This window comes from Podarcis melisellensis (genome assembly GCF_964234715.1).
Source record: "Podarcis melisellensis genome assembly, chromosome: Z".
Classification (NCBI taxonomy): domain Eukaryota; kingdom Metazoa; phylum Chordata; class Lepidosauria; order Squamata; family Lacertidae; genus Podarcis; species Podarcis melisellensis.
In genome coordinates this window covers 34,698,962-34,719,500 of record NC_138547.1, presented here as the reverse complement: position 1 = coordinate 34,719,500, position 20,539 = coordinate 34,698,962, and the positions used below count along the sequence as shown (strand labels likewise).

Here is a 20,539-nt window from a genome sequence, read left to right as displayed (position 1 = left end):
AGGGAAAAGTAAGTTTAAAAGAGGCACATATATTCCCTTCTCTTATGATAACCAGCTTCTGTAGTTAAACATAAGTAGAAGAGGAGCTCATAAAGCAAAGGTGACACTTAATTTGGCTTTTGTTTCTTGTGACCACTTTACCAAGGATTACACCTAATGCTTCTGTCATCTCTTTTCTAACAGATTTTATCCCTTTCAGAATGTGCCTTCCTGGCTTCCTAATTTATGGTTCCCAGTCCTACAACCCCTTCCTACTTGCCTGCCCATTTCCTTTCCAGTTTTGGAGGTTTGGCAGCTTGTCCTGTTAACTGTAGTCAAAATATATTGGCTAGTGGAAGCAAGTAAACTTCATAAACTTTGGTTGAAAGTTGGCTTGTTTCACAAACTATAGTTAGGATTAATCACAGTTCCTCTAGATTTGGATGATACTGCAAAGCTTCTAAAGTCATTGTAACTGCACCAGATTGGAGTAGTGGGAGTGCATGGGCAGGGGAGGCTAAGTTTATGTTTATAGCAGACCAGTAGCTTAATGCTGGTAAGTGCTAAGTGTAATAATATGTCTCTGATTTCCTAACAGTGTAACTTTTCTAAAACTTTAGTTCAAAATTCAGAAAACAATTCTTACTTCCTTGGTAATAGAAATGCTTAATTTCGCTTTACGGTCAGGTTTGTCAGTCTGTGTTAATCATATAATGAAAAAGTGAGAATTTTCTTACCAGGTTTATATATTTTTGGATAATTTTCAATAATTACTCAGTTTTATCTTCTTTTTTGTTGTTTTGATGACACATTTTATTACATATTATTAGTTTCGGTTGGTTGTTTTAAGACCCCACCCTGATGTCTGCATAGATAAATAATAGAAATAAATAATTTATATTCTTTATTTATTTATAATTTAAATAAATAAAACTATGTAATATATTGTATTTGCACTAATTCTATGTTTCTAAGCACTGAAGATATTAGTGGCATAAAAATCATTACAACGAGATAACTGGCTTCTCAAGGAACCCAGTAACTTATCAGAAGAGCAGCATCTCAACTAGATAGGACAGAGGGAAATTAAACAAGCATCAATCAAATCTTGATTTCAAAGAAGGCTGAAGTTTTGGAACAGTACATAGTGTTAGTTTGAATAAAGCCGTATCTTGGTTTTCGAATAGAATGCGTTCTGGAAGTCCATTTCACTTCCAAAACATTCAGAAACGAAGGCACTGCTTCTGACTGGACATTTGGCTTCCAAGGCAAAGTTTGCAAATCGGAACACCTACTTCTGGGTTTGCGGTGTTTGAGTTCCAAGTTGGTTCATGAACTAAGCTGTTGGAAAACCAAGGTACGACTGTACTTCTATATTTAATAGTGAATTATACACTTCATGTTTGTGAGTAGCAGAAAATCAAAATTCCTTGAAGAGGAATTTTAAGAATAGTAATTCATTACATGAATAGTTATTTTGGGATCTAAATAGATACTTTAGGTGTGCAGAAAGGCTTGTGTGCTGCCTTGCACACAGAAGAAATTTTAAGGGCTCTTTAGGCCTAATCTTCAAGAATGCAGTGTTAATTTATGGGTGCGTTTTTCTGTAGAACAATTTTGGTATTTCCTTGACAATCCTTGTACTGATGTGAATGAGGTCTACCACCTTTTGTATAACATGCTGAGAGAAACAGCATCTGAAAACTACTTCCTATCTATTTTACAACATTTTCTACTAATCAGGAATGATTATTATGTTCGGTAAGTCAGCAGTGATTTTTATGTCCGGTAAGTCAACAATTTTTGAATTTCAGTTTAAAATTTGGTGTTCACATAACAGAGTGTCACACTACTCGTTATTTGTATGTACAAGTGCATACAATTCACTGGACAAAAGTGAGGCTCTTTGGGAAGGGGATGAGGTATGGAAAAGCTTTATTTATGTATAGTTTACCGACCTAGAAAAATGATGTAGTTCCACAGCTCCCATACATGGAGGATTTGTTAGGGAATTAGGACATCTGATTATTCCTTCTATATTGCCATCCAGTCTTTCCTCTTGGCATGAGAAGCAGACAGGAAGGTTTGATTGGGGTCTCCCATCTCCAGTAATAGCTTCGTGTATACTTTGTGGAATTGTACCAAGCGGAGAAGTGGTAAATAGCATATTGAACCTAGATAAATCCTCTGCACGCAAAATCTTTGCACATTTGCAGGATTATACCACCATAAACAGAACAGCAACCCTTCAGTTGTTATGTATGAAAATGGACTAGCTCCCATCAGTAATTAAGTAGACTAAAATGTTTCTTCTTTATTTTAAAAGGTGCCTTGGTTATTAAAATCAATACATTTTTGTGTTTTTTTGGCAACCAGACCTCAATATTACAAGATAATAGAAGAATGCGTTTCACAGATAGTATTGCACTGTAGTGGTATGGATCCTGACTTCAAGTGTAGAGGAAGGTTGGATGTAGATTTCACTCACCTTGTAGGTATGTGAGCATCATAATGTTACACTATTTTAGTAATTATTGTTTAAGGATTCTCTCCCCCCACCCCAAGATCACCATTTATGTAGTAAATGTTAAGCCATTTTAAGTTCTGTTCTTCCTCTGGTAGAGAGTTGAATGTATAAGTCTTGTATTGAAAACACTATGTATAAAAGGGGGTTGATTTTTTTATGTGGATTATGCTCTAGATTTTTAATTAGTGGAATCTATGCCACACACAGTACTTCTATATGGAGGCCTTCTGTTCGTTCTATTATTACAAATGTTCCATGTGCATATCAAAATTCTCTTGATTCAGTGTTATTGGTTAGGTGAAACCCGAAATAGATGCACATGCATTGGAGCAGCTAGCAGTGACTACAGTGGGCTCTATTGTACCATGCTGTAGCTTTCAGTCTTCTTCCAAAATGTGTGTGCTTGTCTCCCCCCCCCCCATTCATGTTTGACTAGTTATCAAGCTGAATAGAAAGATTCAAATATGAGTAATGATAGGCACATACAAGTTGTTGAAAGTGCTCCTGGATAAAAATGTGTATCATTCATAGAGAACAGGAATGCTTCAGTGGCTATTATGTTTTCGTTAAATGTCAGAACTTTGGATCATAAACTTTTTAGGCAGAAAAATCTCTTATAAAGCAATTTTCTGCTCAGCCGATGAGGAACTAGTGCTGTCCAGTTAGCATCACATTGCTACAAAGTTGAATTTGTAATTAAAAATATTAATTTTTTAAACTTTATTGAATCAAGAAATGTTAAATTTTTGAAAATGTTTGTTGTGCTCAGAATCGGTGTTCATTCAGTATACCTCATCTGCATATTTGCCTTGTAAAGTGGATTTTGCATTGGTCTTTATGGTTTAATTTTCTTAGATTGCTGTGTGGACAAAGCAAAAGTGGAAGAAAGTGAGCAAAAAGCTTCAGAATTTTCCAAAAAGGTAGGTACAAGGGAAATTTCTGGCACTGAACACTTTTTTCTTTCTATAATCTGAGGTCCCATAATTAATAGACACTTACAACCTGTTTCTTTTTAATTTTAAATTGTTTTAATAGTTTTTCATATTGTATTTCTACATTGTTGTAATGTGCCCTGGGATCTTAAGTGGGAGATAGATATACAGTGGTACCTCAGGTTAGATACGCTTCAGCTTACAGACTCCGCTAACCCAGAAATACTACCTCAGGTTAAGAACTTTGCTTCAGGATGAGAACAGAAATCGCATGGCGGCATCAGGAGGCCCCATTAGCTAAAGTGGTGCTTCACGTTAAGAACGAACCTCCAGAACGAATTAAGTACTTAACTCGAGGTACCACTGTAATTGAAATTTAGCAAATTTCAATTGCCCTGTGCCTGAAACAGGGCAAATTTGAACTATTTATCTGAACTTCATTTATGTATTATTTATTTATTACATTTCTATACCGCTCTACACCCAAAGATCTCAGCTGGTTCACAACATAAAAATAAAATAAAAATTACAACACAAAATGCATAATACAAACAAAAATAAAGCAAAGCTAATAACCCCCTCCCACAAATACATTTAAAAGGCCATAGAATGTTTAAACAGCCAAAGGCCTAGTTTTAGAGAAATGTTTTTGCCTGGTGCCTAAAGATATGTAATGAAGGCGCCAGGCAAGCCTCCCTAGAAAATGCATTCCACAAACAGGGAGCCGTCATAGAAAAGGCTCATTCTTGTGTTGCCATTCTCTGGAGGAGGCACATAAAGAAGGGCCTTAGATGATGATCACAGAGTCTGAGTCGGTTCATATGAGGAGAAGTGGTCCTTGAGGTATTGAGGTCCTGGGCTGAACAGCAGCAGCAGCAGCAGCAGCAACAGCAACAACAACAACAACAACAACAACAACAACAACAACACCCTGATAACTGACTGGGTTTCCCCAGCCACTTTGCACAGCTTACAGCACATAAAAATGGTAAAACACTAGACATTTAAAATTTCCTGATACAGGGTTGCCTTCAGATATCTTCTAGACATCTGAAGTCAGTTAGTTGTTTATTTCCTTGACAACTGATGGGAGGGCAGGCGCCACCACCGAGAAGGCCCTCTGCCTGGTTCCCTGCAACCTCATTTCTCACAGTGAGGGAAATGCCAGAAGGCCCTTGGAGCTGAATGATGGGGGTGGAAACGCTTCTTCAGGTATACTGGACCAAGGCCATTTAGGGCTTTAAAGGTCAACAACACCAACACTTTGAATTGTGTTGGAAACTTACTGGGAGCTAATGTAGGTCTTTTAAGGACAGGTGTTATGTGGTCCTGGTGGCCACTCCCAGTCACTATTCTAGCTGTCACATTCTGGATTAGTTGTAGTTTCCAAATAACCTTCAAAGGTAGCCCCACATAGAGCACATTGCAGTAGTCAAAGTAGGAGATAACCAGAGCACGCACCACTCTGGTAGGGTCTCAGAATTGACGTGCCCCTCCATGGACAGCTGTGAGTCCAGAATGATTCCCAGACTGCGCACCTAGTCCTTCAGGGGCACAGCTATCCCATTCAGGACCAGAGAGTCCTACACACGAGCCCACCCCCTGTCCCCCCAAAACAGTACCTCTGTCTTGTCAGGATTCAACCTCAGTCTGGTAGCTGCCATCCATCCTCTAACCACCTTCAGAAACTCACACAGGACATTCACTGCCCTCACTGGTTCTGATTTAAAAGAGAGGTAGAGCTGGATATCATCCGCATACTGATGCAACACCCAGACCAACTCCCCGGGTTCTCCCTGGATGAAGTAGCCTATTTCTCCTGAATAGCGCTGACATGGTTGACTGTGATCAAAATGTAATGGACCTGGCAACAGACCCACATCACAGTTTGAATTTGTCTAATAAGCAGGTGGAAAAACTCTGTTTTTCTTGGTCAGTTTTGATCAAATGGAGGAATTCGAGTTATTCCTATGCTGAAGGGCCAGGAAGGATAGTTTTGCATTTTGAACAAAGCAGTTTTAACTTTCCTCCTATTGGCTGCCTTGCTGTGCCAACCACGTGTACTGTGTTAGCTATATGGAATCATTCCCTATAAGCCCATAGGGAGGTTGAAAGGGCAGGTTCAACAGTAGTTTATTTAGGGGACTTCTTGAAAAAGAGCAGTGTAAAACCATTCATCTACTGCATTCTGATTTCACTAGGTTAATATTCTATGTTGGGGGTATGTGTTTGTGGGTTTTTTTGCGGGAGAGGAGTGGTTAAAGTTTGCTAAGTCAATCACTTTAACTCTCTTCTGTAGAAGTTCTACCTACAAATCTTTTAGAGATACTGCTTTTTTGGGATCAATATATTTGACTGCTAGAATGTTACACATAATCTGAAAAAGGTTCATGTATTATGGCAAATTTTGTAGAGGTAATTTATCATGCCATAGGCTATTTTGCCACAAACTCAGTCTTTTTATTTCTATATTTCTGGCAGCAGTCTTCTCTATTAATTCATCTTTATCTTGAATAAAGCATTTGAAAAATCTGCTGTACTAGAGAAATAAGCATATTGAAAAGGGATTAACACTTTTCAAGATACTGTGCATGTATTAGCTACCATCAAGTTCAACATGTTTTCTAAAATAAAATGATCAAATTTGATTATTATGAGTTATTGGAAACATGTGCTTCAGTATTCCTTTCAAAGTTTGTTGAGTTTTAAAGTCCTCACTTATTCATGCTGGGAATGCTTCTTCCATTGAAACCATTATTATATACTGGTGGCTCCTACAACTGAGCAGATTTGGTTTGAATAATGGTACATCACCCTTGAAAGCTACAGAACTTGAAAAAACACCAACACACCATTTTTTTGTATTTAGACTTCCACTTTTCAAATGAAAATCAATGAAAATCAAATTTAACTAGTTTTAAAGATATCCTATAAGAAAATTTATTTCTTTTAATTGCAAAGCATATTTGCATCACATAAAAGCTTTGGATTTTCATACTAGCAGAACAACCTACCTTATGATGGAAAGAAAATGACATTAACTAAACAAGTATAATAACATTCTATTTGTTTTGTTTGTGTACATGACAAACACATGCATTCATACTCTCACTCAGTTCTGCCTAGCATTATCTAGAAGATTGTCTGCTGTTCAAATGCAGATGTAAACAAAAGGCTGTGGAAGGTTGTACATGTATTGTTTATTTAACTGAACACAGTTGAAGTGACAGCCCCACCCCATTACAGTACCAGGTTGGGAGGAAGTAAATTTAGATCTGTTTTCCCCATATCATGGTCCGTTCCCTGTGTGGTCATAAAGTTTTCACATTGTAGGCCCAGGCAGAGTGGAGCCAGTGGCAGGGGTTGGAATAATAACATCAACAAAGTACATGGGGTAACAATATTGGGACTGAAAAGGCCACAGTTTTATTGGTTACAGGTGTCAGATGGTTTGACATAGGTATTGGGTGTATATATACTGAAATCAACCAGCCAAACTGCTGGTTAAGTATAGAGTTGACCAAGTTAAGAGTCACCCTGTGTTGTGCAGTGCCTCTTAGTGACCACTAAGATCACTCAGTAGAGGTGATAAGGCCTGTTAACCTCTGAGCTGGGAATCTGTACAAGAAGTGTCCCCAGGTTCCCTTAAGGGGATACCCCACAACTGCAGGGCAAACGGGGCCCACCCTCCACCCACCTGGCCTAAGGATGCAACCCAATGCATTTCTGCCTCTAAGTTTGTGGCAATTGCTATGAGGTAGATGAAACCAGCAGACAGGCCCAATTTGTCTTCAGGGAAAATTTCTCCCTGGCCCTGAATATAGCAACTGATAAAATCCATAACAAGATCCATCCAGGGCTTACCTGCTCACCTTTAGGTAGCCTGCAAACCATAGAAATAAGACAGGGAAGGTAGGAAATCCAGCACTGACTAACTGGAAGAGTCCTGGTGTGGCTGATCGAGCAAACCAGAAGGAATAAGTTCTTACTCAGGTCTGCTCCCCAGCCATATCCTCCAGCTCACCTACTGGTGAGACTTGCAAGTGCCCCCTTCCATGACTCCAAAGCCTGAAAAGGGAAACAAGCTCTGCCATTCTGCGCCAGGGCCTCAACTGCTGCTCCCAGCAAGTTCTGTGGGAATGGACATTCTATAGCAAGTGATAAGATTCCTCTGCACTTCTAGTCTTTTTGATTATGATCAAAATGTTTCAGGGGGGAGAGGACTGAGGTAAATCTGTCAAATGTTTTTGGAGGAAGTGGACTGAAGTAAATCTGCCCTTTTAGTATTTTAAATATTACAGCATTTATATGCATAATATTAAGTTTTAAAAGCAGGTCCTTAAGATTATGCAGATTCTAATGAAAATGCCTAAGATGTTGAGTCTTGTGTACCTGCAAGTTGACAGGAATGTGTGAGAAGCTGACTCTAGATATTCATTGGTGTGAATGCTTTAAGCCCAGGAAAATTGGAGAAAAAAATATTTGGCTAGTCTAGGAAGCCTAGCAGGCTTCTATTATTTTACTCAATCTATATAACACCCTTGTGAAAGTTAAAGCATTATGTTTGGACAAAGATGGATGACTGCTTCTATGTTGGTGATCATTGCAGTTTGATGAAGAATTCTCAGCTCGACAGGAGGCACAAGCGGAGCTTCAAAAACGAGAAGAGAAAATCAAAGAACTTGAAACTCAAATCCAGCAGTTACAAACCCAGGTAATATAACAAGATGGATTTTACATGTTTTCAAAATGTGTTCTACTTTGGGGAAGTATGGAATTAACTTTTAAAAAATTAAGGGGAAATTACTAGCAGTGGGCTAAAGATAGATGGCAGGAGAAATATTGCATCACTGTTTCAAATCAGACAGTGCGACTGGTTCCTTCTACTGGTCTATGTGTGAGCAGGAGCATCACTGACTGGTCATCTTACAAAATTTACCTAATGATCTCAAGGCAGCATACATGCTACCTCCCCCCACCCCTTCTATTCTTACAGCAACACTGTGAGATAGGTTAGGCTGAAAGAATGAGTACGGTAACTACCCAAAGTAACCCACTAAGTAAGCTTTATGGGTGAGTGTAGATGTGAATCTATGTTAGTCCAACACCTTAACCACTACTCTATTTAAATAAATTGGGGAGGAGGATGCACTTTAGCTCAGATACGACCATGAATCACTTTGGCTGAAAGAATAAATCATGTACGAATATGCTTCTTTATTGAATTTTATGGCCCTTTCTGATTGCTCTGTAAGCAATAGTCACATCTGTGGCATTAAAACATGAACACTGGATCATCTTGGAAACACAAGACTCTTCCATATTTGAAGATATTCTGTAAGCAACTGCCAACACTCTTTTATGTGCATTTTGGTTTTGCGATGATGTTTGTTTTATTTTTTTAATGTGCTTGTTGGTTTGAAAGCTTAGTGTAACTTCTCCGGAAATGAGTGTTGCTATGCAAACTGTAAATGAAAATTTATGTTTGATTCACTTGCACTGAGAGGATATTATAGAAGATAACTTCTTTTGGGCACTTTAAATACAGTTGGTGGTATGGAGAAATTTTGTTGGTCATATTAATGAGCTCAAATGCTTACCAAATCCCTAAGAAGCAGAATTGTCTCTATGCCACTGTTGGTTAACATTTAGTGTCAGCTGGGTACTGTGTGTACACAGTACACAGGACACAGAAGGTATACCAGTTATAGAAATCATATCTCTATTTAGAGATAAGAGGGTAGAATCATAGGACAGACTGTCTTTTCTTTTAAAGGAACAGTTGAAAAATAAAAGTTTGAAAGTTCAGCTATTTGGAATCTGCTGGTAGAAAATCACTTGCTCTAGTGAAGTTTATTCTAGACGGAGAAGTCTGGAGAGTAGATTTCTAATTTATGACTTTTTATCCTAGTGGTACCATGTTATGTGGTATTTTGACCAAGGCCTCACTCAAATGGTATCGCTGAAAGCTTATATTAGAACAGAAAATAAACTTCCCTGGTGTTCTCTTGTCAGTAGAAGTGAACATTTTTAAGCATCACAGCCAAGAGCCAGAACCTCTTCCTAATTTCTCAGCCTGCACAGTTAACATCATTTTGAAGATGGATTTTCTGAGGTAGTGAATATTTGAATATGGGAACCTTAAGATGATAATTCGGTTTCAGCCATTTGGCTTCCTTTTTAACAGTTCTATGAATACCACACAGATAAAAATATCTTAAGCCCTTGGAAAGTATTTTGTTAATGGACCTTTTTTTCTTGTTTTCAAATGTCACTTCATTAATTCTCTTGATCTATTTTAATATGAAGAAACTCTTTAAAAAGTTGCATATGGCGCTTACTAATGTAGTGCCAAAAATATAACCCATTTCTGTTAAATGACTCATACTGATTTGAAAATGATTCCATCCCCCCTTGGTAAAGACCACATTCTTTTTCATTATGGGTTTCATCTCTGTGAAATCCTTCAGCAATGTAGAATAGAATATAGTTGGAACCACCTTGCTTACATGAGCAATCTGGGAAACATGGAAAATGTTCTGGTTCTCGTAATATGCAGGTTGTCATTTACATGAGAATTTACTTGATGCCTCTGGTGTCTCTTGTGTGGCCAGCATTTTCTCTGTTCCCTTTTGCAACCCTCAGATCTAAAACATGCTTATTTTGCAGGCTCCTGTGTCTTCAAGTGGCTCAACTCCTGCAGGAGTACCACCTCCGCCACCACCACCACCTCCTCTTCCAGGTGGTTTAGCCTCTGCAGCACCACCTCCTCCTCCACCACCACCACCACTTCCTGGTGGTATTCCACCTCCACCACCTCCTTTGCCTGGAGGGTCTATACCACCTCCACCTCCACCTATGTTTGGTGGACCACCACCACCTCCTCCTCCTTTTGGAGGAATTCCACCTATAGGAGCTGCACCAGCACTGCCTTTTGGAATGAAACAGAAGAAGAAGTACAACCCTGAAGTGTCTATGAAGAGAATCAACTGGGCAAAGGTATATAAATTTAATTTCACCAATATTTTCACCAGTTTTATGATCTTTAAAGGAAAGAATGGCAGGAATTTTGTTTTGAACATAAGAATTCTAGAATGTAAACTCTTTCTAATTTTAGGGCTGATAAATTTTCAATGGTCGCAATTTGTTAACCTTTAAAACTCATTTGTAGGATGGAGTAATCTGAAGGGATTTGGGACACTTTTTCTTAAGAGTAGTGATAGCTGTAGGAAGTGCTGTGCATACCTGTGGAAACATAACTTAATTAAAAATATTCTTATTGAACTACAATATCACAATGCACTTGAAGATAAAAACAAGAATTAACAAAAAAATAATATAAGCTCATCACAATGAGCTTTTGATAGTAAAGTCAAACAAAAATAAAAATGAAATGAAATGAATACAATTATAAAATTATAAATGGGATATAAAAACACAATTTATGGTCTAATCAAACCCCCAAATAGCACTATTATCTTATTTTCATTTAGAAATCCAAGGAATGCCTAATAAATATCTCATTACCTATTTGTGAACTGCTGCCAGATTAATAATTGTCAGGTATTGGAGGACCCTTAATGCAAATCTCTTTGAAGCCTGGCTATTACAGACAGAGGACTGTACTTATGGACAAGCTTTACAATGAGAGCACCATACTGGAAAGAAAACACAAACTTCTATGCAACATAGTATCCTTTTATCGGGACGTGAGTGGCACTGTGGGTTAAACCACAGAGCCTAGGACTTGCTGATCAGAAGCTTGGCAGTTCGAATCCCTGTGACGGGGTGAGCTCCCGTTGCTCGGTCCCTGCTCCTGCCAACCTAGCAGTTCAAAAGCACGTCAAAGTGCAAGTAGATAAATAGGTACCGCTCCAGCGGGAAGGTAAATGGTGTTTCTGTGCGCTGCTCTGGTTCGCCAGAAGCAGCTTAGTCATGCTGGCCACATGACCCGGAAGCTGTATGCCGGCTCCCTTGGCCAATAAAGCGAGATGAGCGCTGCAACTCCAGAGTTGGTCACAACTAGACCTAATGGTCAGGGGTCCCTTTACCTTTACCTTTTATCCTTTTATTTAATATGCACAAACTATTGAGCACGACTTTCATCTACCAGCATCACACAGAACATTGCAGATGGAATGACACTTTAATCTGACACCTACATCCAATGAACCACAACTGGGATTGCTTCTGTTCTATTTCGCCCCCCCCCCTTTTTTTGATGACACTGTACTCTAATGACTTCCTGCTATTGTTGCTATTATTCTCTTCTCTACTTTTATTTATGCAATTAATTCGTAATGGAATATCAATAAGATACTTTTGAAAAAACCCATACAACTTACATTGTGCAATGAAGGAAATGGGGGAAAAAGAAAAAGGTGTTGCCTGTTTATAGACATCAACAAATAAAATTTTATTTCAAGGGGATTTGCTACCTGTGTGACTGTGATGTCATATACTTAATAACCCCCCAAATAAATGTGAAATTAGAAGGATTATAATCACCCTTGGTACTTGAATATATCTATCTATCCGCGATAGCAATGGACATAACTTTATTGAACCATGTTTCTAATGTATATCATGAAACATCTTTCCAGCTCTGAGCAATTTCCAAATAAGTAGATATATGTACAATTAACTGTTTACATATCTGCATTACCTTTATACAAAATAAGCAAAATCCGTAGTTTAGGGGCCAGGATCACATTTTTATGTACAAGTGCACTGATTTCTGTAAACAAATTGTTTCCAAAATTTATGAACTTTGGTATGACTTAGACATTTTCCATCTGAATATATTTAAAGAGTGAAAATTACAGGAGCAATAGCAGCATTTTACAAAGCCATCATAAACAGTTTTCATTATATCTGCACTAAAGGAAGTTAGTTAACTTTTTAGCCTGACATAGGCTGTCTTGTCTATTTAAGGAGGACAGCTGCATTTTTTATTTTTTATTTTTAGAACCATATCCACATATTTTGTCCCTTTTAAAATAAAATGTGGACATTTTCTTTGATTATTGCAAAGCACAGTTATATGCTTTCTTTGTTCACCATTGTGAGGTTCACTTCACTGTTACAGGTTGTTTTTATAAATAGGTTTATTGCTTTTCATTCTAGTCTAGTAGCTGAGGCGGAGGATGTTGATATTTATGTGCATGATTTTATATAACTTCAGGACAGAAATTTAATCTAATGACACTTTTGAAGGTAATCCTTTCTGAAGTTTATATACATTAGGAATGCATGGCATAACACATTACTCTTAACATTCTGTCAGGCTTAGGGTTCTGATGTATAAACACCATGTATTATTATCTTATTCAATATGTTCAGAGAAATGCATTTGAATAGATTTTCATTTTATCTGCATATAAAATTATTGTACAATATAGGAACACAATGAGCTCTTTTGGACGGGGCTGTTTAGTGTGCCCTCCATATGTTGTTGGACTACATTTACTATCAGCCTTAGCCACCAGTACCAGTGATCAGTGATTGAAGTTGTAGTCCAACAACACCTAGTGGGGCACAGTTTAACCTCTTCCTACTCAGGAAAAGATCAGTCTTCATTCTGAAAACTTGTGAAAGGAAAGGGCTCAGATCAATTTTTTCACCTTCATTAAAAAGCATCAGAAGGTGCCAGTTCCGTACTCTTTCCAAGTCTGTTGCACTATTTTTGTGAAAACTTATCTCTTTATGCTTACACTCCCACTTCTCTTTTGTTTGATGAAGAAGTTCGAAGTTGAAATACTGCTTTCTAAAAATTTCCTGTTCGATTTTGTGGCTTACATATTGTCATTGTCATGCATTGTACTTAACTGATGATTGCACAGTCACTAAGCACCTAACAAATTTTATTTCAGGTTGAACCACAGGAAATAACAGAGAATTGTTTTTGGATAAAAGCAAAAGAAGAAAAATTTGAAAACCCAGATCTGTTTGCAAAGCTGGCTCTCACTTTTGCTACACACATGAAAGGTATGTACTTCGTTCTTTTCCCCTAAATAGTCTGTGAATAATAGATATGTAATTTTTTGCTTTTAATATTGTTATACCACCAGTGTGCATGGTGTTTTTAAAAGTAACGTAAGCAATAAATAAATAAATAAATACCATTGGGCAACAATTCCAAGATTCATACAGTCTACATTTAAAAGGGGAAGATAACAGGAAAGAATGAAGGAGATGCAAGTAGGGTAACAGGTACAGAATATGTGTAAGTTCAGAGTAATATAGTCAGGCTTAGTTGATCTAGGTTAAATTGACTGAGTGGTTAAGCAAAAGATCAAACAGAGTTTTGAGGAAGCATTCTGAAGTAAACATGAATCACCTGTGCTATGGAAGGGAGTCCTAGCATAAAGGACAAAGGGAAAGAAAAGACAGTTATTCCCAGGGTGTTGCTGCTGTTGCATTCTGACAGCTTCTGGGAGCCACAGGTGAGAGCTGAGTGCAGGGTGGAGACCAAAGGGATACAAACTACCCCAGAAGGAACACAACATGTTGCTCCACCAGAGGTACTACCACTCCTCTAAAACCCTAAATAACCTGCTAAACCAGGTGAGAGTAGCTAATGTGTCTCAAACCCTCAGTGAGTTAGGAACTTCCCTTTCATGCAAGGACAGGCTCCAGCAGTTATAATAATAATAATAATAATTTTTTATTTATACCGCGCCCTCCCCAGCCAAGGCCGGGCTCAGAGCGGCTTACAAGCAATAATAAAAACAAGATGAATGATTACAAGTTAAAAACAAAAATAAAATACAACATTAAAATAATGGAACATTAAAATATTAAAATGTAGCCTCATCGCAGGAGGAGAAGGAAAAGAAAGGGGGAAAAAAGAGAGGGAGGGAATCAAATTGGCTCCAAGCCAAAGGCCAGGCGGAACAACTCTGTCTTACAGGCCCTGCGGAAAGAAATCAGATCCTGCAGGGCCCTGGTCTCATGAGGCAGAGCGTTCCACCAGGCCGGAGCCAGAGTTGAAAAGGCCCTGGCTCTGGTTGAAGCCAATCTAACTTCCTTAGGGCCTGGGACCACTAGGGTGTTGTTATTTATGGACCTTGAGGCTCTCCGTGGGGCATACCAGGAGAGGCGGTCCCGTAGGTACGAGGGTCCTAGGCCGTGAAGGGCTCTAAAGGTCAAAATCAGCACCTTAAATCTGACCCTGTACTCCACCGGGAGCCAGTGCAGCTTGAAAAGCACTGGGTGAATATGCTCCCATGGCAGAGACCCCGTGAGGAGCCTCGCTGCAGCATTCTGTACCCGCTGGAGTTTCTGGGACAGCTTCAAGGGCAGCCCCGCATAGAGCGAATTACAGTAGTCAAGCCTGGAGATGACCGTCGCATGGATCACTGTGGCCAGGTCAGGGCGGGAAAGGTAAGGGACCAACTGCTTGATGCAGCGAAGGTGGAAAAATGTCGCCTTGGCTGTTGCTGTAACTTGTGCCTCCATGGAAAGGGAGGCGTCAAGAATTACACCCAAACTCTTAACGGAAGTCAATGGCACTAATTGGGCCCCCGCAAGAGAAGGGAGTTGGTCCCTCATCCCCATGCCATCCCGACCTAGCCATAGGACCTCTGTCTTCGAAGGATTTAGTTTCAATCGGCTCCCACGAAACCATCCAGCCACAGCTTCCAAGCATTTGGTCAGTGTGTTCGGGGCCGAGTCAGTGTGGCCATCCATCAGCAGATAGAGCTGAGTGTCATCAGCATATTGGTGACAGCCCAGCCCAAAGCTCCGGATAATCTGGGCAAGGGGTCGCATAAAGATGTTAAAAAGCATTGGGGAGAGAATTGCGCCCTGCGGCACTCCACACACCAAGGAGTGGCGCGATGACATTTCCCTCCCTAGTGCCACCCTCTGTCCCCGACCAGAGATAAAAGAGCACAACCAGTTACGGGCTATGCCCTGTATCCCCACGTCTGCGAGGCGGTGGTCCAGAAGATCATGATCGACCATGTCAAAGGCTGCTGACAAATCTAAAAGGATCAGCAGTCCTGACCCGCCTTGATCCAGTTGTCTACGGAGATCATCTGTTAGGGCAACCAGAGCCGTCTCGGTCCCAAAACCAGGCGGAAACCGGACTGAAATGGATCTAATGCCGATGTTTCCTCCAGAAACCTACCAAGCTGTTCAGCAACCGCTCTCCCAATTATCTTACCCAGGTATGGAAGATTTGAAACTGGGTGGTAATTGGATAGGTCTAAGGGATCTAATGAAGTTTTTTTTAAGAGTGGACACACCACTGCTTCCTTCAGTTCCCCTGGGAATGTCCCCGTGTCAAGGGACAAATTGATAATTTCAACCGGGGGTCCGCGCAACATCTGGACACTCCCTAATCAGCCAAGACAGGCACGGATCAAGGAGGCAGGTGGTGGGCCTACCAACTTGGAGGAATCTATCCACATCAGTAGGGAGTATCCAATCGAAATGGTCCAACACTGGACCTGAAGTCAGTCGAGGGGCCTCCAGTTCAGTCACTGTATCTAAATTGGCAGGGAGGTCATGGCGGAGCAACAGGACTTGAGACCAATAGTAGGTCCAGTGTTCAAGAAAGTGGTTTCTTGTGCTTTAGAGCAGAGTTTCCCAACCTTTTTCTGACCGTGGCCCCCTTCCGACCTTGTTTCCTTCCTGTGCCCCCCAAGGACATAGCCAGGTAGGTGGGTGGGTGGGAATCTGCCCTCCAATAAGTAAAAATCAATACAAATCAATACACACCTGAGGTTCTGTCCTCCCTAACAAAAATCCTGGCTGTGTCTATGCCCCCCCCAATGGTAGAAAGGTATATATTTAAATGTTTTGTTTGTAAACATAACACGTTTTATTTATATTTTTTATAATTTATACAAAATACAGTTACATAAAATAATAGGAACAAATTGAAATATTGTTGAAACAGATAAACATGGAATCAGAGACTTGGAAAGGACCCCAAGGGTCATCTTTCTAGTGCAGCCCCCTGCAACATAGGAAACTCAGGTAAAGCATCCATAACAGGTGGCCATCCAACCTCTACTTAGAATCCTCCAAGGAAGGAGAGTCCAGAAACCTCCAAGGAAGGGGAGTTCAGTCCAAAAGGCGCACAGAAAGTTCTGATATATGGAATAATTTTAAAAAGCAAGTGGTCCTCACTGACCTGACCCAAAACGATCTTGTAATCTGGAGGAGCCCTGGCTGCCTATAGCCCCACACACCCTTACCTGGTAGCAAGGCCCACTGAACTCAGCATGGCTTTCTTCTGAGTAGACACTTAGTTATTTACTAGATGCAAGTCAGCAGCACCAAATGACCCTGCTTGAGTGGTGCTGGGGTGGATTTTAACCCGTTCCTTGTAGAGCTGGGTGGTTGCTCTGCAAGGTTGGGAAGGTTTCCAAAAGGTTGGGAAACATCTAAAGGCCTGATCTGCTAGGCGCTGGGGTGGATTGTACCCTATGCCTTGAGGAGTCAGGCCCAGGCTGCCACCCAGCCCAGCACTGGTGGCAGCAACAAGCAGCTCTGGCTCACTCAGCCCTACCCATTGCCACCTCACTACCGCACTTACCTGACCTGGGGTTCTGGATCATGGGCTCTGCTGGTCTAAATGTGAGCCTCAGAAATCGCCTTCTCCTGCTGGAAACAAACCAGGACTGCTCCATGAAAATACATGCGGCAAAAAGGAGCGCTAGGCCTGGTGGGCTGCCCCTTTACCCGCTTGTGATTGGCCAAGCAGATAGCCTGCCAATCAGGATTTTTTAATTTTAAAAAGTGTTTTTTTTCACTTCTCACTTCCCCCTGTGGCCCCCTAGGCTCGTGGTGTGGCCCCCCATTTATGCAATTTTTTACCTGTGCCCCCCTTGGAATATCCTGGGGGGCCCCAGGGGGCCATATGACTCCTGTTTGGGAAACACTGCTTTAGAGGGAAGTGAGGGGCAGATGGGGCTTGTCAACCTGAGAAGGTAGCCCACCTGGGAGAAGGAAAACTGATCTTAAGCCTCCACTTCCTTGTGGGTCATCTCCAAGAGAAGAAAAGGCTAAGGAGTAAATCCTAAAGAAATCCAAAGTGGAGTCCCTAAGATGGCTGGATGGTGCTTTGGACAACTCCTTTAGCTAAGTAGTTCCCCATGTATTGTTCTGTTTTCCTTTGGACCACATCAGCAAGGTTGAGAGGGGGATATTGCTGTCTGGGCAGCCCAGGACCTTCTTACACATTTCCCAGGCTTGCGCCCTGGAGAGGTCACTTTTGATGCAGTGTTTTTTTCTAGAAAAATACATGCTGGTACTCACCATGAAGTTGTTACAGTAAGTGCCACACTTTTGAACAACAAAAAACAGGTGCCGGTACCCTTGAGTACCCCCAGGGGAAAAAACCAGTTGCTTTGGTGCTGCTAACCCAGTAGTTTGACCTAACTATGTTTTATAGAATCTGTTGGAGGAGAAAGGACTATGTTGGGGTTTGAGTGAATGTAATGGTGAGGATTAATTTATGTGTATAATTCTCAAATAGAGCATTATAGAATTCTGCAGTTGCGATACGGTTAAAATACTTGGAGTGAAGCCTTTATTTTCATATTTCCTGATAGAGGCCTTTCAGTCTCTTCTCATGTAGATCCAAATTGGGTTTCCTGGGTGATAAACAGACACCAGAAATAGGTTTTAATAAGCTTTTAGTGAGTATCATAAGATATGAAGTACAATGATTTCAAATTTGCTTATTCTAGCCTTTGGACACAAGGCATATTTTTGTGTAAATTGCATAACAGCATAGTAATTGTGCTCCTGGGGTATGCTAGACATGAATTTCCTCTACATGGCTAAGGCAAATAACTGTCAAGTGTTGTCAGGTTTGTTGCAGCATTGCTTCTCCAGTCAAATTCAGTTAAGAGATCTCTACTGAATGCAATACTAATATATCAAACTCTAATTTAGGCTTAGTTTTCCCCCCTTCCTGTCTAGTTCTCTTCTCTCCCCCTTTTCCTATGTTATATCCAAATCGCCTTATACTTATCCCTGTTGAAAATGTAAATGGAGACATCATCAAATCCTTGAGGTCTGATTTGTTGGCTATATTATGAGGGATTAAATGATAACCATACATTAAAGTTAACCCAGAAGAAGTATTTCAGCTGGGTGAGATTTATGGTTGGTAATAGTTAAGGAAGTGACAAGAAGTTGAGCACTAACAGGTCTAATAAACTCACGGCCACGGTGAAAGCGTTTTAGCAGTGGAATTGCAGTGAAATATTAAAAACAACAACCTGCAACAGTAAAAATGCTGCTAAAATTATTTTTACCACAGTTTTGATTGCAGCAGATGTTGTCTGTCAGATTTCAAGCTGTGATATGGTATTGCTGGAAAACCAGGAAGGATTACCCTGAATGCTCACATCTGCCTTTACTACATCTATAATCTTTTTATTAGCCACTTTTAATTTGGCTATGTTACTAATTTACCATTACTCATTGACTTTCAAATGTTGTTCATTAACTACCACAAAACAAAAAAATTTAAATAGTTTTTATAAACAAAATGTTGCTTACCTACAGACTTAATAATTTTGTTATCATATACCATGTTGGGAGTGGTAACCTGAGTGTTAAATTTCATTATCATTCCTAAACCTGTGTATTCACGTGACTATGTCTACAAGAACTATGTGCCTCTTAAATAAATTCAGCAGACACAATTTTATATTGCCTTCAACTGACTTATTTGACTTATTTGAAGGTACATTTATAGCTTGGTGAATAGAGAAGCGGAACTAAATGATGCAAGAAGCCTTGACTTGTATCTCAGGGCAGTCAGCAAGTTTGGAAACTAGATATAGCTGCCATGGGTTTAGTTGTTCCAAAGGCACGTTTTTGTGATGCCAAGATTGATAGCTACCATTATTTGTAATGTTGCATCTTGAAAAGTTTGTATTAAGTTGTGGGTTGACATAGCAGCCGGCACAGCGATTTCTTCAAGTAGCTCTTTATTTTTGTAAGCTGGAATAGAACTGACTGCAAACAGCTCAGCCGGCCTGCTTTTATAGGCAGCCGGCTGTCAACATTGTAACAACCACAGCCCAGAGTTCCCGCCTAAAATAACTGCCGCGGACCTGAGTGAAAACTATCTACAGACCTGAGTGAAAACTATATACAGTATCCCCCTGTTGGCCCAGGGTGAAACTACACTACATAACACCCCTCCCCACCGAGATAAGGCGTTAGTTACAATCGTAATGGTTTCCTTATATACAGCACTACGCGTAATGGTTCAATTAGGCACAAAAGCATATCGGTTACATTTCCCATACTTAGACCAACAGTGATAAATGTCCAACAACATAGTCCTTTAAATAAGTTGGGCACTTGGAAACTCTGCCAGACCGCCGGGGACTGGTAGCCAAGTCCGGAGGGCCACACAGTTCTCGCTGAGGCTGTGGTGCGACCCTAGGTGGCGTTGGAACCAACTCCCCTGGATCCGCTGCTGTGGGTGGAGCCTCCGCAAGTGGAGTGATCTGAGTCTGTTCTGAAGCGGCTTGGTTCGGCTCCACGCTGGCGGTTTGCGAGGGAAGTGTAGGTGGGGCCTCGCCATCTGTACGTGTCTCTTCTGGGGCCGCAAGCGCAGTTGGGGGCACCTCGGTAGTGTCCAAGTCCCCAACCCTGCGCCTAAGCTGGTCTATGTGCCGTCGCCACAAGCGTCCGTCTTCGAGTGCCACCTGGTATGAGCGAGGTCCAGTGACTCCCACTACTGTGGCTGGCACAGACCTGGTTTCCTGGGACAAATGACCGTGGCGCATTGGCACAGCCTGGTGGTTCAGCCACGGCAAAGTCCGGGTGTAGCCGGTCGAGCGGTGACCTGAGGCGGCGGCCCATAAGCAGTTCAGCAGGACTCCTCCCTGTGGCCGCATGAGGGGTGATGTGTTGCACGAACAAGTATTCGGCGACCCGCTCATGCCAGTCTCCCCGGTCCAGGCGCGCCAGTGCCTCTTTTGCCGAGCGCACCATTCTTTCCGCTTGCCCGTTGCTGGATGGATGAAAGGGTGCCGTTAGGGCATGGCGGATGCCCAGTCCCAAAAGATACCGCTCAAAGGTGCCTGACGTGAACTGCGGTCCGTTGTCAGAGACAAGG

At 40.9% G+C, this 20,539-nt stretch overlaps 1 protein-coding gene across 1 annotated transcript in view; it reads left to right on the top strand.

Moving 5' to 3' along the window:
- DIAPH2 (diaphanous related formin 2) overlaps positions 1 to 20,539 on the top strand; it is a 346,935-nt gene that overhangs the window by 75,169 nt on the left and 251,227 nt on the right. The window contains exons 13-18 of the mRNA XM_081897572.1: positions 1,624 to 1,740; positions 2,356 to 2,474; positions 3,362 to 3,426; positions 8,048 to 8,152; positions 10,108 to 10,437; positions 13,311 to 13,425. Coding sequence (XP_081753698.1) covers positions 1,624 to 1,740; positions 2,356 to 2,474; positions 3,362 to 3,426; positions 8,048 to 8,152; positions 10,108 to 10,437; positions 13,311 to 13,425 — 851 coding nt within the window. The remainder of the gene's footprint in view (positions 1 to 1,623; positions 1,741 to 2,355; positions 2,475 to 3,361; positions 3,427 to 8,047; positions 8,153 to 10,107; positions 10,438 to 13,310; positions 13,426 to 20,539) is intronic.